General features: G+C 38.8%; 4 protein-coding genes across 6 annotated transcripts; 2 read left to right on the top strand and 2 right to left on the bottom strand.

Moving 5' to 3' along the window:
• Positions 1-1,241: 1,241 nt before the first annotated feature.
• Positions 1,242-3,015, bottom strand: LOC125208234 (putative protein phosphatase 2C 25). Its single transcript, XM_048107819.2, has 4 exons — positions 2,508-3,015; positions 1,969-2,304; positions 1,691-1,870; positions 1,242-1,601 (listed from the first exon to the last, which is right to left on the bottom strand). Exons 1-4 carry the CDS (start codon positions 2,847-2,849, stop codon positions 1,440-1,442), a joined length of 1,020 nt encoding a protein of 339 aa, XP_047963776.2. The 5' UTR covers positions 2,850-3,015; the 3' UTR covers positions 1,242-1,439.
• Positions 3,016-3,311: 296 nt separating this feature from the next.
• LOC125208211 (pantothenate kinase 2-like) lies at positions 3,312-11,516 on the top strand. 3 transcript variants are annotated; one of them, XM_048107795.2, is made up of 23 exons: positions 3,312-3,451; positions 3,798-4,221; positions 4,905-5,117; positions 5,223-5,281; positions 5,745-5,861; positions 6,013-6,132; positions 6,220-6,314; positions 6,404-6,497; positions 6,659-6,790; positions 7,219-7,331; positions 7,487-7,679; positions 8,247-8,455; positions 8,556-8,600; positions 8,691-8,739; positions 9,289-9,371; positions 9,567-9,683; positions 9,869-9,932; positions 10,143-10,289; positions 10,382-10,540; positions 10,610-10,693; positions 10,767-10,961; positions 11,033-11,104; positions 11,262-11,516. In XM_048107795.2, exons 2-23 carry the CDS (start codon positions 3,900-3,902, stop codon positions 11,364-11,366), a joined length of 2,787 nt encoding a protein of 928 aa, XP_047963752.2. In that variant the 5' UTR covers positions 3,312-3,451; positions 3,798-3,899; the 3' UTR covers positions 11,367-11,516. The 3 variants fall into 3 exon arrangements, with proteins under 3 accessions (XP_047963752.2, XP_047963765.2, XP_047963758.2); XM_048107808.2 differs by having other exon boundaries at positions 3,337-3,451; positions 3,808-4,221; XM_048107801.2 differs by lacking the exon at positions 3,312-3,451 and having other exon boundaries at positions 3,460-4,221.
• Positions 11,517-12,011: 495 nt separating this feature from the next.
• LOC125187865 (uncharacterized) lies at positions 12,012-16,178 on the top strand. The gene is made up of 2 exons (XM_048084546.2): positions 12,012-12,134; positions 12,405-16,178. The coding sequence occupies exon 2, from the start codon at positions 12,465-12,467 to the stop codon at positions 15,930-15,932; it is 3,468 nt and encodes a 1,155-aa protein (XP_047940503.1). The 5' UTR covers positions 12,012-12,134; positions 12,405-12,464; the 3' UTR covers positions 15,933-16,178.
• Positions 16,179-16,441: 263 nt separating this feature from the next.
• LOC125214719 (dof zinc finger protein DOF5.6-like) lies at positions 16,442-17,946 on the bottom strand. Its single transcript, XM_048115854.2, has 2 exons — positions 17,845-17,946; positions 16,442-17,673 (listed from the first exon to the last, which is right to left on the bottom strand). Exons 1-2 carry the CDS (start codon positions 17,896-17,898, stop codon positions 16,753-16,755), a joined length of 975 nt encoding a protein of 324 aa, XP_047971811.1. The 5' UTR covers positions 17,899-17,946; the 3' UTR covers positions 16,442-16,752.
• Positions 17,947-18,871: the final 925 nt, after the last annotated feature.

Here is an 18,871-nt window from a genome sequence, read left to right as displayed (position 1 = left end):
TGTTTGCCACAATTAAGATTCTCTTTGTCTCCATTAGACTATGTTTCCTGGAAACCTAGGCCCCTCTCCTCAATTTTAATTATAAAAAATGCTTAATATAGTGTCTCTCTTATAACATGGTTGTTCAGTTGGCCAATTCAGACCAAGTCAATTCACTTTCTTCATTGACAATGAGGTGGTGCTATTTGTCTGTTATTGGTTTTAAAATATTTTATATATTAAAACTATAAAAATTATAATATTCCATTAAAATTCATAATTTTTCGACCACTATAAATAAAGATCAAATTTGCTATAGTTTTATTTCTATATACACAACAAAATTTATTTTTAATTACATATAATCATTTTTCTATTCTCCAATTCCCAAAATTTCAATTTTTTCAACATATTCTCTTTTGTATTTCATTGGTTGTAATTAATTGTTCGTTCGTTTGTTTGTTTGATTTATTTTATTTAATTCGTCATATTGTGTTTTTTTTTAAAATTTTCAATAATTCAATATTCTAATATAAATAATAGTAGTATATTTTTGCGTCTTATCAGACTTCTTAGTTTCTCTCCTCCCTAGAGTGGCAATTCCCTTTCTTTTTCCAGTCAACATTAAATGCTAAAAAAGGATTCCACAGCTTCTTGACGCATTGTGGAAAGAAAAAACAACTGGTTATATGGAAAAAAACGTGTTGATTTTCTTTGTGACTAAAGAGTGGAAGGGAGGTAATTATGGGATTGGGGAAAAAGTGTTAATGTAGAAAAATTTTCTACACCACCGCTGTTTATAGAAAGAATGAACCTAGTGTGTGGATGATTAAACTTGTATAACAATTTAGGACATCCACAGTGCTGCCAGAATCACATTCTCATGACGCGAGATGCATAGAGGGACCATCTATGTATTGTGGATCCGGCAAGTATTTTTCTGGTGTCGCTGGATACAACAATTACATCAACTTCCTCCTCACCAACACTGATCTCTTCAATGATGAGTGATAGGGCGTCGATGATAAGATTCACAGTCAATGGACGTCATTACAATATGAGCCACTATCTCGTAGATGACATCTATCCAAAAGAGCCGACGTTCGTCAAGACAGTTCCCCGTCCATTTAAGACCAAAATGACTCGTTTTGCGCTGAAACATGAGTTGGCAGGAAAAGTCCCCGAGCAATGTGTGGCCAAATTGCTCACATCTAACTCAATAAGATTTAATTAAAGAAATTTGAGCGCTTTGATCCACTCAATGAATAATAAACATATTTTCTTTTATTTATGCAATTAACTAGTATGCCATCTATATTAATACATGATATATCTGTACAGTAATAAAGTCATTGTATGAAATCTGAGAAGTTAAGAGAACAGTAAGCATCCAAAACAATGTCATAACTCATAAGACAACTAACTCTACATGTTAATCTATAATCACTACTTCCTCAAAGTTAACAAATTCCTCCAAGGTTAACAACCATCACACTAATATCATCAACAGCTCCTCTTGAAACTGCAAGATCAACAAGCTTCCTACAAGCTGCCAAAACCTGAGGCTTCTCCATACCTATGCAAAGAGGGCGTGCAATATCTACAGCTTCTTGATTATTCACCTGAATTAAATAAAAAAATTTCATCATTACCAGAAACTATATTAAAAAAAGAAATATTCATCATGTAAGAGAAATTTCAGAAAAACTACCTTGTCCCACAATCCATCAGAAGCTAGGACAAGAAATTCATGATCTGGTTCAAGTCTGATCACTTTAGTCTCAGGCTCTGCTGTGATCCATTGCTTAAGATATCGATCTCCGATGCTTCTAGAAACTGCTAATGATCCCAGGACTCTCCAAACACCGTTACGCTCTTCAACAAAACCACCCTACATAAACCATCACACAACAACATCAAGATTAGATTTTTTTCACAAGAAACTGGAAGATTAGTGGAACTGAATATATACATGTGTCTTATTATTACCAGCTTTTCAATTCTTTCCCTCTCGTCTTCACGGAGGCCAGGGCGGTGATCGGAGGTGAGGGCCACCGCGGAGCCACCTCTGCTGAGAAGTGCACGGCAGTCGCCTGCGTTGGACGCTACGAGATTGCCGTTCTTGATCAGCGCCGTTACACTGCAGGCTCCACCTCTAACATCTTTGTTTAGGAATTCGGAATCTGTGGTGAGGTATCCATTCTTCACAGCCACCTCAATTTCGTTGCTTTTTTCGAGTTCATTTAATATGTTCTTTTCCAAATTCTTAGCTGCAAACTCTGCTGCACTAGCGCCTCCATGCCCATCAAACACACCAAAAAAGGCCTGCAAAAATGGCAAAAACATGAATTCCTTCTCACCCTTTTCAAAAGATTGTATTTTTCGAATTCTCCAACCTTTTTCATCGATCAAGAATGAGAAAAACATGTTTTCCTTCCCACCCTTTTCAAAATATTGTATTTTTCGAATTCTCCAATCTTTTTCACCGATCAAGAATCGTTACAAAATAGTCAACACGTGAAAGTTACCTGCTTTTGATCGGATTGAAGGGAAAGAGTTGCAGAGAAACGATCCTCCATCACATCCTTCCTCCCTCTCTTGCAACAAACTGAATAGCCATCTCCCTCCACCTCATCCACTTCCGGAGCCATCACCGGCGCCGGCGACTCCCTCTCCGGCACCGCAACCACCGGAATATCAAGCCTCGCCGGCCTCTTCCTCTTCAAGAGAGGCGATGATTCGGCGCCGGCAAACCCCCTAAGCCGGCAACGCGGCTTGTTGAACCAAGCAAGACGAGGAGATGAAGACGATGATGTTGATGATGGAGAGAAGACCGGCGAATTCGACAGTGCAACTGTGCAAGATGACATCTTTTTTTTTCTGCTCTTGGTTTTTGAGTTGGGAATAGAATCAAATAATTTGTGGGTTTTGATTTCGAAAGATTGGAATTAGCAATATAAGGTTAGTGGAGTCAATAATCAGTGTATAATCCGCGTTGAATGAGTAGTGCTCTTATTCTATTTCTACATTATTTGTTTTTATTTTGCTGTAGTCCAACTTCTTTCTTCTTAAGCTATATGACTAATAGTGGAATTCATACGCGAAACTGACCATCTTTTTCCACTATTAAATTATCTTCCCTTTTCCCCCAATTAAAGCGTGTTAATTTTTTATAACTAGAGTCTTTCAGAAACCTACAAAATTCCACATGCGCAATTTCCCATTATTCTTTTTTTCTTTTTATGCTTCATTAATATTTAAATTGTCATTGTTAATCATCTAAAAAAAAAGTTTGAATGAGTCACTGTACTATTTAGCACTCGCCAGAGCAGTGTACATCCACTGGCCCAGCTTCTAACGTAATGCGCCAACCAAACCAAGAAAAAATCCAATGCAAATGCTGACAGCAACTCCTCTCAGCCCACTTTCTTGAATCCTTCCCTTCTTTCACCGTCTGCAAATTTATCATTCTGTAAATTTCCAACTTTCGCTTTCTGAATTTCAATTTTCGCAACTTGTGTGCTAGACTTTAACAAAGTTAGGATTTTTATGCCTCAACGATCAACTAAAGCATTCATCCTCATAGGATTTCGTAAATAACCACTAGTTTGTAGGTTTTCAATTATGAATTCCTTTATTGCTACTAGTAACCTACACTAATTTCGTAAATTTTCGTTTTTTCTTATAAAAGATTGAATTTTTTTTGTTTCTTTTTGGCGAATTCAGTAATTCTGTTTCTGGGGGCATATAGGTTTTGCGTTTTCTTGAATTTTCATTATAACCATTATATATTTGAATTTTAATTGCAAATCTGTCAGTTGAATGTAGGACAACTGACCTAATAAAAAAAGTTGGACCTTTTGACGAGTAAGAAGGAAACAGCTCAGGGTTAGGAAGGAAGACCGCTTGGCGTAATTAAGATGGCTAATTTAAGAGATAGAGAGGGCCACCAAGAACTTAGGTTTGACGGCAATTCGAATATTGATAATCTTGCTGATGACATTTCCAAACTCAATTTTGATACTGGAAGGGATAGAGGCAGCACAGTTCTAGGGAAAGAAGAACAGTTGGGAGACAAGGATATGGCACCGATGGCTGGAAGTTCGATTAACCGGTCGTTGTCACGGCCGCAGCTAGACCTCAGTGGAGCTGCCATACAGGGGAATTTCGAGGAGAAGGATCCCACCATTCTGCTACCTAATCAGTCTGATGATATCTCGCATTTGGCTTTGGATATTGGAGGTAGCTCTTTATGAGCATATTGGTTTTAGCTTGTGGGACAAGATTTATGTATATGTGGATAGTTTGTATGTGCTCATTGGTTTTAGCTGGTGGGACAAGATAGCTGTGCGTGTAGTTTGTATGGTGGATGCGGATATTGACTGTTTTACTTTACCGTGGCGTTTGCGTAGATTTGTTTGTGAGCCTTCCTAGTGTGTGTTCTGTGTGCTAATTTCTGTAAATTGGGAAGTGGTGCGGTTTTCTAGTTGCAGCTTTCTATGTTTCCATCTTTATTACTTTCCAACATATGTGATTGTGGAATATATGCTCAATGTTTATGTTGAAAGTTGTTTTGAAAAGATTCCATATATTACTAGAAAGTTAGCTAAATATCAGCTTTTGAGTTTGACTTCCTGGAAGATTCTTGGGGTTCACTTTTAGAATGTAGTTGATTTCAGTGGATGCCATTCTATGCATATCTTGTAGCTAACACCAAACTACTTAAACTGTGTTCCTATTGTTTTGAGGAGATCCATGAATTTATGTTACATGATGGTGTTCCAATAGCCAATTTGAGAAAGTATTGTATGTCACTCGATTTTGAGGATATCATATTAAGTTAAATTTGGCTGGCACGTCATTAAGTTACATGCATTAAACTTATAAATGCTGTTCTTAAGTCGGAATCTAAATGACATCGGCAGGATCTCTCATTAAGTTGGTATATTTCTCAAGACACGAGAACCAACCAGTAAATGACAGGCGGAGAAAGATAATCAAGGCAAGACTGGGTATCACCAATTTCAATAGAAGGAGCTTCCCAATTCTTGGTGGTAGGCTGCACTTTGTAAAATTTGAGACAGCTAAGATCAACGAATGCTTGGATTTCATCTACTCTAAGCAGCTCCATCGTGGTGGTACCTTTCTAACTTATCTCATGAAGATTTAACAGATCCTGCTTTAGAAAGTGTTGCTCATTGCAAAGCTCCATGTGGATATTAAGTTCTGATGTTTGATTGCAGGAATGGATTCACGTAGTTGGCAAACTGAGGGTCCAAATACTGAGAACACTGTAATTAAGGTATTTCTTTACGTACTAGCTGGAGCTTCTCTAATGTGTTGCAAGCTAGTTCACTGAAGGTGTTGTCTTAGTAGAAAACATATGGTAAAATATATGGAGAAAATCTCTTAGATATCTTTTCTTTTGTGATTGAGTTGTCTATGTGCTTGGTTGACCATGCATTTCCTTATATGTGCAAAATTAGATAAAACAATTCATTCTTTTCATTACACTTCAATACTGCACTTACCTTGTTGTTGTGTAATTAATTCTACTTTTCCTGAACTTCTGTAAACTCAAAAAATGCTGATAGGTTTAGGGGTGAAGAGACTGTTTATGTCTGTTAATTTTTCCAATCATTTTCTGTTCTGTGAAGTATGTTCACATGTTAGAATTGTGGCTTACTTTTACGAGAACTTATAGAAGTTGATGATATGTGTGACAAGGACATTTATGCCCATTAATTTGAAAATATTGGATGAAGGCAACAGGTGGTGGTGCATACAAATTTGCTGATCTGTTCAAGGATAAGCTTGGTATAAGCATAGAAAAAGAGGATGAAATGAATTGCCTTGTTTCAGGTGCAAATTATCTGCTCAAGGTACGATTTCATTTCCTTCCATCATGAATAGATAATATGCAAATCAGTTCCTTCTTACATATGCAATTTATGTTCTGAGTCTGTCAGCCTTTGATTCAGCACCTCTGGCATTTCTATCTTTCTATTCCCAATTCTATTGTGCTTTATGCAGGCGATTCGACATGAAGCTTTTACACATATGGAGGGACGGAAAGAGTTTGTGCAGCTTGACTCCAATGATTTGTATCCATATCTTCTCGTAAATATAGGATCTGGTGTCAGTATAATCAAGGTATTATCTTATTTTATCACTCTATTTGTTTCACTGCGCAGAATCTCTACTACTGATTTAGTGTAAATTCAAGCTACTGGGTTACAGGTTGACGGGGAAGGTGTTTTTGAGCGTGTTAGTGGAACAAATGTTGGCGGTGGCACATACTGGGGTCTTGGAAAGCTTTTGACGAAGTGTAAAAGGTTGTCATCTGGTGGTTTGCATTTTACTTTTCTGAACTCCCTTCTTTGCATTCTAATGCTTATTCTTTATTTTACTGTCCTCTAATTAGTTTTGATGAACTCTTGGAGCTGAGCCAACGGGGAGATAACAGAACTATTGATATGCTTGTTGGGGATATATATGGAGGAATGGATTACTCCAAGGTAAGGGTATTTATTATACTTAAACTATAGCAGAATGTCCCGTCTTTATGACCATTTTATTAAATTACATATATGCATATATCACCTTGAAGGCAAATTTTCCTTACGGTTTGTTGCCTCAATAGTTGAGTTTTATATAATTGGTACATTATTTTCAACAGATCGGTCTTTCTGCATCGACTATTGCTTCTAGTTTTGGCAAGGCTATTTCTGAAAATAAGGAGATTGATGACTACAGACCTGAAGACATATCTCTGTCTCTCTTAAGAATGATTTCTTATAACATAGGCCAGGCAAGTATGGTTGCAAAGCTTATCGGTATAGTGGTTTGCAAATCTTATTGGTATAGACCACATATTTTATCCAATCTTGTTTCCCTCATTTAAATAAGCAATTCTACAGTTACTGGTTGCCTATCAAATAGGAGCAGCTTAAAGAATTACTCCCTCTGTCCCAAGATATTTGATTGACTTCTTTTTTGCACTAGTTTTAAAAAAATTGCAATAAATAGTTAGAGTGGATAAATAGTAACGTAAAAGCGAGAATAATGTTGATAAGATGTTTCTCTACATTATTCTCGCTTTTACGTTATTATTTATCCACTCTAACTATTTATTGCAATTTTTTCAAAACGAGTGCAAAAAAGAAGTCAATCAAATATCTTGGGACGGAGGGAGTACATATTTTGGGGTTTCATCTGATTTGATTCTGTTATTTGCAGATATCTTACTTAAATGCATTGCGTTTTGGGCTTAAGCGTATATTTTTTGGAGGATTTTTCATTAGGGGCCATGCCTACACCATGGACACAATCTCATTTGCTGTTCACTTCTGGTAATATTTTTAATATTTACTTCTTTTTTAATCTTTCGTTGAATTATTGTTTTTGCATTAGATATTAGTCTTCTCTTCCTGATTAGTTATCTAATAATTAATGACTGTATTGCTTTATTAGTGTAGTAAGCTTCTGTTGTGTTACCAATGTTTAGGTCTAAGGGACAAGCACAAGCAATGTTTTTGAGGCATGAAGGCTTTCTGGGTGCTTTAGGTGCATTTCTAAGCTATGAAAAGCATGGATTAGACGACCTCTTGGTCCATCAGTTTGTAGAAAGGTTCCCGATGGGTGCGCCGTACATTGGAGGAAATGTCCATGGTCCACCTTTAGGAGATCTGAATGAGAAGGTGGGTTTCGATATTTAGAGCATATTTGTCTTATTACTTTTCCTACATTTTGGTTTCTGAATCTGCTGAGTTCTGTTTTGATCTCTCTCTCCCTCCCTCTCTCTCTCTCTCACACACACACACACACACAACAATTATTTAGCCATAATTTCTACTCCATTATATTTCTACATTGATGACTGATTCCCTTGACATTTAGATGTGCTTACAAATTTGTAAAATAGGATAGTGATAGCATGAAACAATAAATATGATTAGTGCCCTCCACTTCTCCTGTACTTGTATTGGCAATATCCTATGCAATGTGCATATATTTTGATGGCTATAAGCAAAGAAAGCAGAATAAGTGTCAGTTAATTATCTTCAGCACATGTAAATAAATAATATATTAATAATTAATAGTATCTGTTAGAATATATTCTTAACTGCCTTTTCTTATTCTTCAAATATTTTGGTCCTTAAGTGAAAAGGATTTCTAAAGAAAGATGCATATATTCTCAGGATTTATATTCTGCATTTAACATTTCTAGGAACTCCATTAGCATGTGAAAAACTGTATGATTGCAGATATCATGGATGGAGAAGTTTGTGCTGAAGGGAACTGAAATCACTGCTCCTGTTCCAATGTTATCTCCAGGAACTACTGGCCTTGGAGGCTTCGAAGTTCCGTCATCCAGGGGTGATAGCTTACGCCCCGACGCTAGCAAATTGAATGTTGGCGTTCTCCATCTTATACCAAGTTTGGAGGTGTTTCCTTTATTGGCTGACCCAAAAACGTGAGCTAACTAATGAGCCTCCTTATCTTACATGTATATTGTGATTGCTGCATTCTTATTTGATTATTCGAACCCTTTGACGAATAATCTTCATTTACAGATATGAGCCCAACACTATAGACCTTTCAGATCATGGAGAGTTAGAGTAAGTGTTATATAAGTATATGTATATTTTCTTCTGTTTTGATACCGTAAGTATATTAAGTTTATATAATTTTTGTCCACTGCTGTTTAGGTATTGGTTTAAAGTGCTGTCCGAACATATGCCCGACCTTGTTGATAAGGTACTTCGGATTTTAGGATATTAGTATTAAATTTCTTGCCATCCTCAATCCTAGAAAGAAGTATTGCCTGCTTACATGCACCAACTATTTATTGATGTATAAAATCCCACAACTTAGCTTACTTATCATGTCCACTTATTTGGAGGGTTCTTTTAGCATAATAATTTTCAAGTCTGTGGAGGAATTTTCTCTAATTGCAAGGTTGAATCCAAATCTACAAATATTAATGTCTTGACCATCTGGATTTTAACGTTAATTTTCTAAGTTCCTTATCAGTACTTTCACATCAATGAGAAGTTTCCACGACCTTCATTACTCAGCATCCACACATTCGTCCATCAATATCATGTTGATTTATCACTATACAGAGACCTTCTACTCAGTTGTATACTAAGGTTGAATACAGTCGGAACTTTCTTACTGATTCTGCTATTTCTGTAAACTTCTGTGGGCATTATGATTTAAAATTATTCTGTTGATCCTGAATAAATGGTTTTGTGATATGCTGGTTACGAAATCATGGTCCTCGTGATCCTTGTATGAGTGCAGGCTGTAGCTAGTGAAGGTGGTACCGATGACGCCAAGCGAAGGGGTGATGCATTTGCTCGTGCATTCTCTGCTCACCTTGCAAGGTGCAGATATGTTGATTACTTTAGCTCTATATATCTTGGGCCTTTCTTATTAAAAGATTTAAGTTTGATAGAAGTGTTTTTGAGTGCAAGTTCCTTAAATGGTGATAGCTGAGAACTTACAGAATGTTACAATTGATTGCATGTTTCATTTTTACTTTTGTTTCCTCGTCTTACGATCTCTTAAATACCTTATAGGTTGATGGAGGAGCCAGCAGCATATGGGAAGTTGGGACTGGCCAACCTCTTGGAACTAAGAGAAGAGTGCTTGAGGGAGTTTCATTTCCATGATGCCTACAGAAGCATTAAACAGAGGTATAATTTTGATCCATCGAATATTCGGTAAACAAACGTATGTTTGTATTGATGATTCAGTTTTTTTGGTACTGATTTTGTCATATCTCGAAATCACTTATAGTCCATCATTAAATAGGGTTTCTTGGAAATCATATCGATGTAAATATTATTCTTATTACCTTCTGCTTCCATCTTTTTAACAGGGAAAACGAGGCATCACTTGCAGTTCTGCAAGATCTGTTAATGGAACTCGACAGTATGGATGAGGTATGCATAATAGCTTCCCACTGCTTGAAGGTCGAGAGATTAGCATACTCTCTCTTTGCCTAAACTCCGTTTCACTTGGAAATTAGTCATGGCACGAGCGTAAATTACATGTTTAGCTATGGAGACTGCCCACTATCTTCTTGTTAAGGAATTTATGTTTTCTTTTATCTTTCTTTCTTGCTGTATTTGGAATCATTTTCTTGTCTGCAGGAGTCAAGATTGCTTACATTAATTGAAGGAGTACTTGCTGCAAACATCTTCGACTGGGGATCCCGTGCCTGTGTTGATCTCTACCATAAGGGCACAATTATTGAGATATATAGAATGAGTCGCGACAAGATGCAAAGACCTTGGCGGGTTGGTTTAACTGTATTTATTTTATATTTTTTTGGTTTTAATTCATGTCAGCAAATTTCTGATGTTAATATTTGGTTTATGCATATATTAAGGTGGACGATTTTGATGTTTTCAAAGAGAGAATGTTCGGTTCTGCAGAAAAGAAACCTCACAAATATAAAAGAGCATTGCTTTTTGTAGACAACTCCGGTGCTGATATCGTCTTGGGAATGCTTCCACTTGCAAGGGAACTTCTCCGACGAGGGACTGAGGTATGTTTTATCTTCTTAATATCTCCATTTTAAGATAAAATGTTTTTAGACATTTGTCTTCTTTCGCAGGTAGTGCTGGTCGGCAACTCCCTTCCCGCCCTCAACGATGTTACTGCAATGGAGCTACCTGAAATCGTCGCTGAGGCTGCTAAGGTTCGCCTCCTTTTATGCACAACTACCTTGTTTTTCTTGGGGAACGAAGTATACTGACTCGGATTCTGAACAGCATTGTGACATTCTCCGAGCAGCAGCTGAAGCCGGGGGGCTACTGGTGGATGCAATGATCAACATCCAAGATAGCCCCAGAGAAAGCTCGCTGTCAGTACCATTGATGGTGGTCGAGAACGGGTGTGGAAGTCCTTGCATAGACCTGCGACAAGTGAGCTCGGAGCTGGCTGCTGCTGCCAAGGATGCTGACCTGGTAACTGCTACACTCTTCTTTATCCACAACAAAAGTTGCAACAGTTTATGATATACTGTGCTTGGTTCCAGGTTGTTCTCGAAGGGATGGGACGAGCTCTGCATACGAACTTCAACGCAAAGTTCAAATGCGACGCTCTCAAGGTCACATAAAAATCGAATCTTTCTTCAATAAAAATCAATTCTTTTAATGATAAAAATCGAATCTTTCTTCAATAAAAATCGATTCTTTTAATGATAAAAATCGAATCTTTCTTCAATAAAAATCGATTCTTGGTGAAGCTTATGAATATATATGCAGGTGGCGATGGTGAAGAACCAGCGTTTGGCTGCGAAGCTCATCAACGGAAACATATACGACAGCGTGTGTCGATTTGAAGCTGCAACCTCACCTTCATTTTCTTAACTTGAAGCAAAAAGAAGATTTTCTGATACAGTGGATTAGTTTTTAGCTCATGTATGTAAATGGATTATAGACTTTGCTTAAAACCAGAGTTAATTTATAAATTTTACATTTTTATTTCTTTTAATAATATATTACTATCATTTAAGTCTAGAGTGAATATTTTCGACGTAAAATATGAATCTTGGAGTTCAATTAGCAAGAAATAGATTCCTCTAGTGTGTGGTGAAAGTTAAAACCATGAAATTTCATACCATCCTATTTATAAATGTGTATGACTGTATGGGATGGATATGACGACTTGAGTTGAGTTTGAAGATATTGTCGCAAATATTTGTGGATTTATTAAAAAATTGTGCTTTAATAATGCTACTACTAATAATAATCTTTTGTTTTAGGATGCAATTAATACGTTGGAATCAAAATTAATATTTATCCTTATTCCCTATTTTAAGAAATATACTCCATACTAAGCAATTAATTTTGTTGGCCGAGTACATAAAATATGAATTAATTGAATAATTCCCGTGTAATTTTCTAATTAAAACTAATAATTAGAAAATGGAGTAATAGAAATACACATTAATTAACTCACACTTTATGAATGCATTTATTTCCCGTAAGTATATAGTCGTCATCTTCAGTGAATTCTGTTTACTCAGTCCCAGAAAACATCACAACTTTTTTACTCTCTCATTCTCTCCTAGACCTCTTCTCTCTCAACCCATGACTGATTTCGGCAAAATATAGATGCTCCGCTTTTTGCTACAGGTTTCATTTTTCGCCATGATATCATTTTTTTTGTGCTTTTTTCTTCTTCTTTATAAATGCTGTTAATTTGCTTGCAGTTGCTCTTTTTGTAGTGTGATTTACGGTATTTAATTTGGTGGGTTATTCTACATTCCTATTATGTCTAATTTTGTTTAAAACTGCATGTGCTTCTTTGTTTTATATTCATGTAAATTGTTAGGATCTTTGACTTTTTTGTGTGGTAAAAAATGATGGGAAACTATTTGACTTGAGTTTTCTTTCTCTTAACAGCTTTGAATTGGATGCGTGTTTTATGGGAAAAAGGTGTGATCTTTGTGGCACATTCTTGAAATGGAAAGTGGGAAGAAGCCAGAAACCCTAGAAGAGGGTTTCTTGGAGTCGAATTTGAGTCAGGATGAATTATTTTGTAGTGAAGTCCTAGAAGATGGGAGCCTCGTTGGTTATTTAAGTGATTTAATTAATGATAAGTGCGTGGCTGATGCTTGTGGTAGTCCAAATGAATTAAGAAATCTTGAACTACCAAGGCTATTCGGTAATGATGGGGTTGATGGTGTTGTTGGATATGATAGGATGAGTGAAGTGTCCGTGTATGGTTATTCTAATGAACAGATGTTGGTTCCATTGCACGGGAATGATGTGCGCGATAATGATTTTCCGGTGTTCAAAGAGGAGTTGACATTTAGTGGGACTGATGGGGATCAGAGTGCTAAGGTTGAGGAATATGTGGGAAAATTAGGTGACACTTTACATTGTGATGAACGTTTTCGCAATGGGGAGGTTGAGGCTCCCATGGAGACGTGTGATGATGTGTTGCACCCTCATGAGCCCGGATCGCCAACAAAGATAGAAGTTTCTGGAAACAGCATTAATTTGTTTGTGGAAGTTTTTGGTCCCTTGGGTGGAATTTCTGATGATGGTTTGGACCACCCTGTGCAATACACATCCGGGGAGAGTGACTTCAAGCACGATTCCTTGCCCTATGAAAATGGCACCCTCTCCAATGGTAATAGATATTGGAGGTCCATGTATGAAAAGGAAGAAGACATTATTGGTGAACGTGAACACACGTATGATAATGGTGATATTGTATGGATTAGAACCAAAACCCAGTCATGGTGGCCAGGTATGGTATGCTATCCTTCGCCAGCTCCGAGAGATATGGCAAAGCTTAGATGCCTTGTTAAATACTATGGCACTTCAAGTATTGTTTGGTGTGACAATGCTGATTTAAGGCCTTTTGTTGAGTACTTTGAACAGATTTCGGGGCAAAATAACTCCAGAGTCTTTTTTAATTCAGTTGAGACGGCTGTATGTGAGATTGGGTTCCGTGTGCGGTTGAAGATGACTTGCCCGTGCTTTGCAAAGGACAGTCAACCACTTGATTCCCAGTGGTCCGTGAAAACTAAAGAAGAAAATTTTATGCCAAAGCAGAAAGCAAGCATGTTTGATGATGTGTCGTTATCTCAGTTCCAGCCTGCAACATTTGTTGCAGAAATCAAGGATCTTGCCCGATCCATAAATGTACCTGGTAAAATTGAGTTGATGGTCATGAAGAGTCGTTTGTCACCATTCTATCGTTCCATTGGCCATTTTGAGTTGCCTCTGCAGCTGCTCAGGTCAGATGTGAATGATGAAAACCATATGAATACATTTGGAGATGGTGGAAACTCTGTGGAAGCCAATGGTGGCAATGTTACTAAAACCAGGACGTATAGCAAGAAGAAGAATCCTGATGATAAATTAACGTCCTCAGATAAAGGCATGGAATCGCGGGAAAGGAAGAAGAGCAGATATTTATCTTATCCATATGTGGATGCGATCAAGGGAGGGGAAAAAGAGGATCTGGCGCAAAGTTCTGTCCTAGAGGGTAGTTGCAGTGGCATGGATTCACGGAAGAGAGGTACAAACAAACCTTCCAAGGAACGGCATATAGTCAGCAAAGCAGATGACATTAGTGCTTGTTCTGCCGAATTGCTAGCTGAACTTTCCTCTTCAGCTCGTGATTGTTCTTATATAAGCAGAAGTAAATATTCCGATTCACTCAAAAGGTTCTACTGTAGTTTCAGAATGTTTGCCTTTGTAGATGTTGATATTGCCTCCGAGGTTGGTGGGGACCAGCCAGCACTAGTTCTTGAAGCTGACAAGCAGGTGGAAGGAAGTAAAGTGTTTAAAAAATCGAAGAAACAGAAAGCCAGCACTGCATCTGCCAAAGAGAGTGTAGAGGATGCCATAGATGGAAATCAGAAAGCGAAAGATATTGTTGTTCGAAAGAGGGGTAGGAAAAAGAAGGAGCAAGTGACAAATTCTGTAGAACAGATGACAGGTACTCGAGTTGGGAAAGAATCTGAGAACCAAGAAGCAAATCTTGCACCAGGTAGTTTAGAAAATGCCAACACTGTATCTGCAAAAGAGAGTGCAGAGAATGCCGGAAATCAGAAAGCGAAAGATATTGTTGTTCGAAAGAGGGGTAGGAAAAAGAAGGAACAAGTTGTAGAACAGATGACAGGTATTCAAGTTGGGAGAGAATCTGGGAACCAAGAAGTGAAAGAAAAAAGCACACCAGCAGGTTTGCAGTCTGTACAAAATCCTTTGCCAAACATTTACCCGAAAAGCCCATGGATGATTAGCTTCCATCAGGCTTGCTCAAATCTATTCAAAAGCAGCAAAACTCCCCAAAAGTGGGTCGGGTCAAATCCTGGGCTAGCTGATACAAACTCAATTCATATATTACCAGATATGAATGGAATCCATCCAGGCTTTCCCGTTGTTCATATACCGGTTGGAGTGCCTACTTCGAATGTAGTTACTCCCATGGATCATATACCGGTTGGAATACCTACTTCAAATCTAGCTACTCCTTTACCAGAACAGAAGATTAAGATGGAAGGGTTAATCTCTCCTACCATAAATGGTCTTAACCACATAAACTCTGCCTCAGATTCATCATCCAAGGATGTGCCACTGACCTTCCAAAACACCTCGGCCAATAATGGGGTGAATGACATTCATCAAGGTCTAAAGGGGGACTTTACAGCCCAAGCACCGAATTCTGTTACAATGAGCTCATTTATTCAGCACTCACTTCAGATGGGAAGCTTTCTTCTCTCTTCTGGTAATCCCAAACTTAGGAAACGAAGGAGAAAAGAGAAGACCGCTTGTCAAGTAGCTCCAAGTATTCCGGATTTGAATGGTAATGTTTTGGATACAGCCCTCTTAGGAACAGCCACATCCGAGGGGAGTCATGTTCCACCTGATGGTCAAACTCAGAGGAAGAGGCGAAATAAAAACGAGAGTGGTGAATTGGATGGAGGCAGTGTTCTTCTAAACTTTGCCCCAGGAAGCGTGCCTCTCAAAGAAACGCTGGTAGCAACATTTTCCAGGTTCGGATTGTTGAAGGAATCTGAGATCGAGTTTGCAAGTGATGATAGCGTCAAGATTGTATATGAAAGAAGCTCTTATGCTAGATTTGCATTTCGGAGTTTGGAGAAGAGCCACCCATTTGGAGAATCACTCCTCAATTTCAGTCTTGACAGCAGCACGCCAGATCCCCCAAAGATGAAGATTAAAACTAGTCCGCAGCTGCAAACCTTTGTGCCTGTGCATGTGGGTGCGTGCAAGAACCGAACCACCAAGGTTGGAGAAGCGCCTGACATCGCTCTCATAAAGCAGAACGTAGAAATGATGAAATCGACTCTGGAGAAAGCGGGCAGTAATCTTTCTCCGGAGATGAGAGATAAGTTGGAGAAGGAGATCAGAGGTTTTCTTGAGAAAATCAGCTCTGTGGCAGGCTCCTCTTAGTAAGTATGCTAGTTTTGAATAATCCTAGTTGTTGTGGCTATAGCCATTTCCCATAGTTTTGGGGGAGGTTGAAAGCAGGGAAGAGGATTTTTCTGCTGCTAGTATTTTTTGAACTTGTAGTTTGCTGCTTTTCCCTCTCCACTATCAAAAATCAAACTCTGTGAGTTTTGCAGTAATTAATTCCATTGAAATATTAGTTGGATAAATTCTTGTTCTTGATGAATGATTATAAGTATAATTTGATCATATGTGCATATATATACACAAAGTGACAACTGATTTTTCATGAATATTTTTGATAAAACCGAAATGGTTTGGAATTTAGAATAGTACTATTGTCAATGTGTTTGAATTGAAATCTTTAATAATCCAATCAGAAGTAAGAACTGTACTTTCATGTTATACTTTCCCATTTCCCTAAGCACTCAAAACGACTCTCTTTTTCACAAACTATGCCAAAAACATTCTTTACATATTCATATAAAAGTACTACATCATCTTCCTCGAACTTTTACCAAATCTCAAGTCCGTCTTTGAATTTTCTTATAATATTAACACACCAAATAAATTAATCATACTGATCAAAGACTCCCACATTTCCCATTCACACTCAGCTACAAAAATTAAATTAAAACAGTGGGAACAAAAGATACATGAACCCAGGCATATTCAAATTTAAAACCACCAAAAAAAAAACTGAGTAAAGTTACTATTCTAGCCTAGTTAATCAAGCTCTCATTTGATTTGATAGACATATGATAACGAGGAAACCCTAATTCAAGAGCAACACTTAGATTAAGATAACTGATCATATGATTACTTAAACTAAAGGATTCGTTGCGGATGAGCCGTATGCATTCATCAACCCGGTCCACGACCCAAAACCATAACCGAAAGAATCCTTCCCCGCATCCGAGTTACAAGCCTGCTGCTGCTGTTGTTGTTGTTGCTGCTGCTGCTGATGATGGTGCTGATGCTGATGATCGTGCCATTCCAACGACAAAATCTTGGAGTTAGGCTTGGACTCAACGATGTCGAGCTGATTATCATAGGGAAGCATGAGCCTCTCTAGCACATTATGGTTGCCGTGATCGAATCCGAACTGGGAGAAGAGAGGCGGCATTCCGGCTGCATAGCCCTCGCCGGGGTTGATATTGTAGGCATCATGGCCACCGCCGCTGCCGCCTAAAAGGGCTTCGTATTTGTTGTCCATGAAGTCAATTGGGGTGGGATTGTCAAGCATGTAGGAAGGGTTTGCGCCGTACAATGCGGCGGCGGCGGCGGAGGCGTGGAAGTGGAGCTGTTCGGGGAAGGCGAGGTGGAGGTCGGTGGAGCCGTAGGGGAGGTGGGGAGACATGGCGGCGCTGGGCTGGAGAGGGGAGGGGGAGGGGGAGTCGGCGGAGGAGGAGGAGGGCTTCTTGGAGGATGGTTTTTTGTTTTTGCGGCAGCCGCCGCCGACGGGGATGTTGCGGAGGGTGCCGCCTTTGGTCCAGTAGCGGCGGCAGGTCTTGCAAAAGTAGCGCGGCTGGGAGAGGCTGTAGTTGTTGTAGTAGCAGAATTTGGTGTGTGTGGAGTCGCAGCGCGGGCACTTCAACGACTGCTCGTGCTGCGGACGGAGGCGCCGCTCGATCAGCGGCCGGCTGCACGCCAGCATGTCGTCGCCGCCTCCACTGCCACCTGTCGGTGTAGTGATTGGTGAGGAAGATTCCAATCCTGTGCCGCCGTCCTCGGAAATTGTTCCCTGCAAAATGCAATGCTGTGTGTCAGCATTTTCCAAAACGGAACAACTATTGTTTCCACACTTGTAATAACATTGTAAAACTTAGTGGCATTGTGGTTTTTAGAAATGGAACAACTATTGTTTCCACACTTGTAATGACGATGTAAAGAGGTAGAAATGCAATGGCAATACCTGCAACCAGTCATCGGGAGAATCCATGCAAACTTGAAGAGAGGTAATGCCCATGGAATACAAGAGAGAGTGAGTGAAGGAGAGAGAGGAGGAATGGGGTTGGGGAAGAATGGGGAAGGGAGGAGATAGTGAATAAGAAGGAAGAAAAAGGGGAGGGAGGGGGTGGGGCACACTCACTAGAAACACTGAGTGGCAGGGGGGCCCACGCATAAGCAAGAGGGGTGCAGTTGGGACCCACGCGGGAACAATCAACGGCTGAGATGGAGGAGATGAATCTGAGAAGGGTGGGCGTCAGAAATCGCGGCTACTTACAAGTCTATGTCGTGTGACGTGACATGGGAATTTTTGGGTCCAAGATAAAGAGTTGGAGAGAGAGAACTACCGAAAGCAGACTCGGAAGTGGGGTCCGCGAGCTCACTCTCCTCGCAAGCAAAGGATATATTCTCCTCTACTGACGTGTCACATTCTCCTAAATCTTTGGCCTTATTATCAAATTATAACATTATGTACACACCATTTTCATTTCAATATTTCAAACTCATATGAGATCAATTCGGTGCTGTGTGTCACAACCAAACTCCAAATTAGCTAATTACGCCGCCCAGATTTGGTCCTTTTTCTACTGCTACTAACCATATAAGTTTTTTTTCTCTTTTTTTATGTATTTGCAAATATAAGACAGATTAATTATACTCCTACAAGATTGCACTCTGTTATAAATGATTGCTTAAAATTTACAATTGTGATTGTGATTGGTTGGACACATCATATCATGCGACAGTATGCTCAGATTTTACTCAGAATTCAGAGGATAAAATGCTAATATGGATTAATATACTTATTTTTATCTGACATGTTTAATTGTCCACATTGCTTTTGTGGTATAGTTCGTTAATCTCGTTGGCTGTCTAGTGGTGAAATGTGTTGCACATTTCGACACATTGATATGATGCCACTAGTGGATTACTATTTAATTAGTTTTCTATGTTAATTACGTAACAAAATCATAATAAGACAAGTCTAACAA

The sequence above is a fragment of the Salvia hispanica genome, chromosome 2 (assembly GCF_029641045.1).
Source record: "Salvia hispanica isolate PSC_SH4W2 chromosome 2, Shi_PSC_v1, whole genome shotgun sequence".
Taxonomy (NCBI): Eukaryota; Viridiplantae; Streptophyta; class Magnoliopsida; order Lamiales; family Lamiaceae; genus Salvia; species Salvia hispanica.
Note: the sequence above shows the minus strand (reverse complement) of the source record. Positions and strands in the feature narration are given on the sequence as shown.

Excerpts from the sequence above, each read along its gene's own strand:
- LOC125208211 (XM_048107795.2), top strand. The coding sequence starts at position 3,900 with ATGGCTAATTTAAGAGATAGAGAGGGCCACCAAGAACTTAGGTTTGAC. Across the intron at positions 6,791-7,218 it reads TTTCTTATAACATAGGCCAG|ATATCTTACTTAAATGCATT; the intron begins GCAAGTATGGTT and ends TGTTATTTGCAG. Across the intron at positions 8,456-8,555 it reads TTATTGGCTGACCCAAAAAC|ATATGAGCCCAACACTATAG; the intron begins GTGAGCTAACTA and ends CTTCATTTACAG.
- LOC125214719 (XM_048115854.2), bottom strand. The coding sequence starts at position 17,898 with ATGGGCATTACCTCTCTTCAAGTTTGCATGGATTCTCCCGATGACTGG. Across the intron at positions 17,674-17,844 it reads CTCCCGATGACTGGTTGCAG|GGAACAATTTCCGAGGACGG; the intron begins GTATTGCCATTG and ends TGCATTTTGCAG.
- LOC125187865 (XM_048084546.2), top strand. The coding sequence starts at position 12,465 with ATGGAAAGTGGGAAGAAGCCAGAAACCCTAGAAGAGGGTTTCTTGGAG.
- LOC125208234 (XM_048107819.2), bottom strand. The coding sequence starts at position 2,849 with ATGTCATCTTGCACAGTTGCACTGTCGAATTCGCCGGTCTTCTCTCCA. Across the intron at positions 2,305-2,507 it reads TTCAATCCGATCAAAAGCAG|GCCTTTTTTGGTGTGTTTGA; the intron begins GTAACTTTCACG and ends CCATTTTTGCAG. Across the intron at positions 1,602-1,690 it reads CTGATGGATTGTGGGACAAG|GTGAATAATCAAGAAGCTGT; the intron begins GTAGTTTTTCTG and ends TATTTAATTCAG.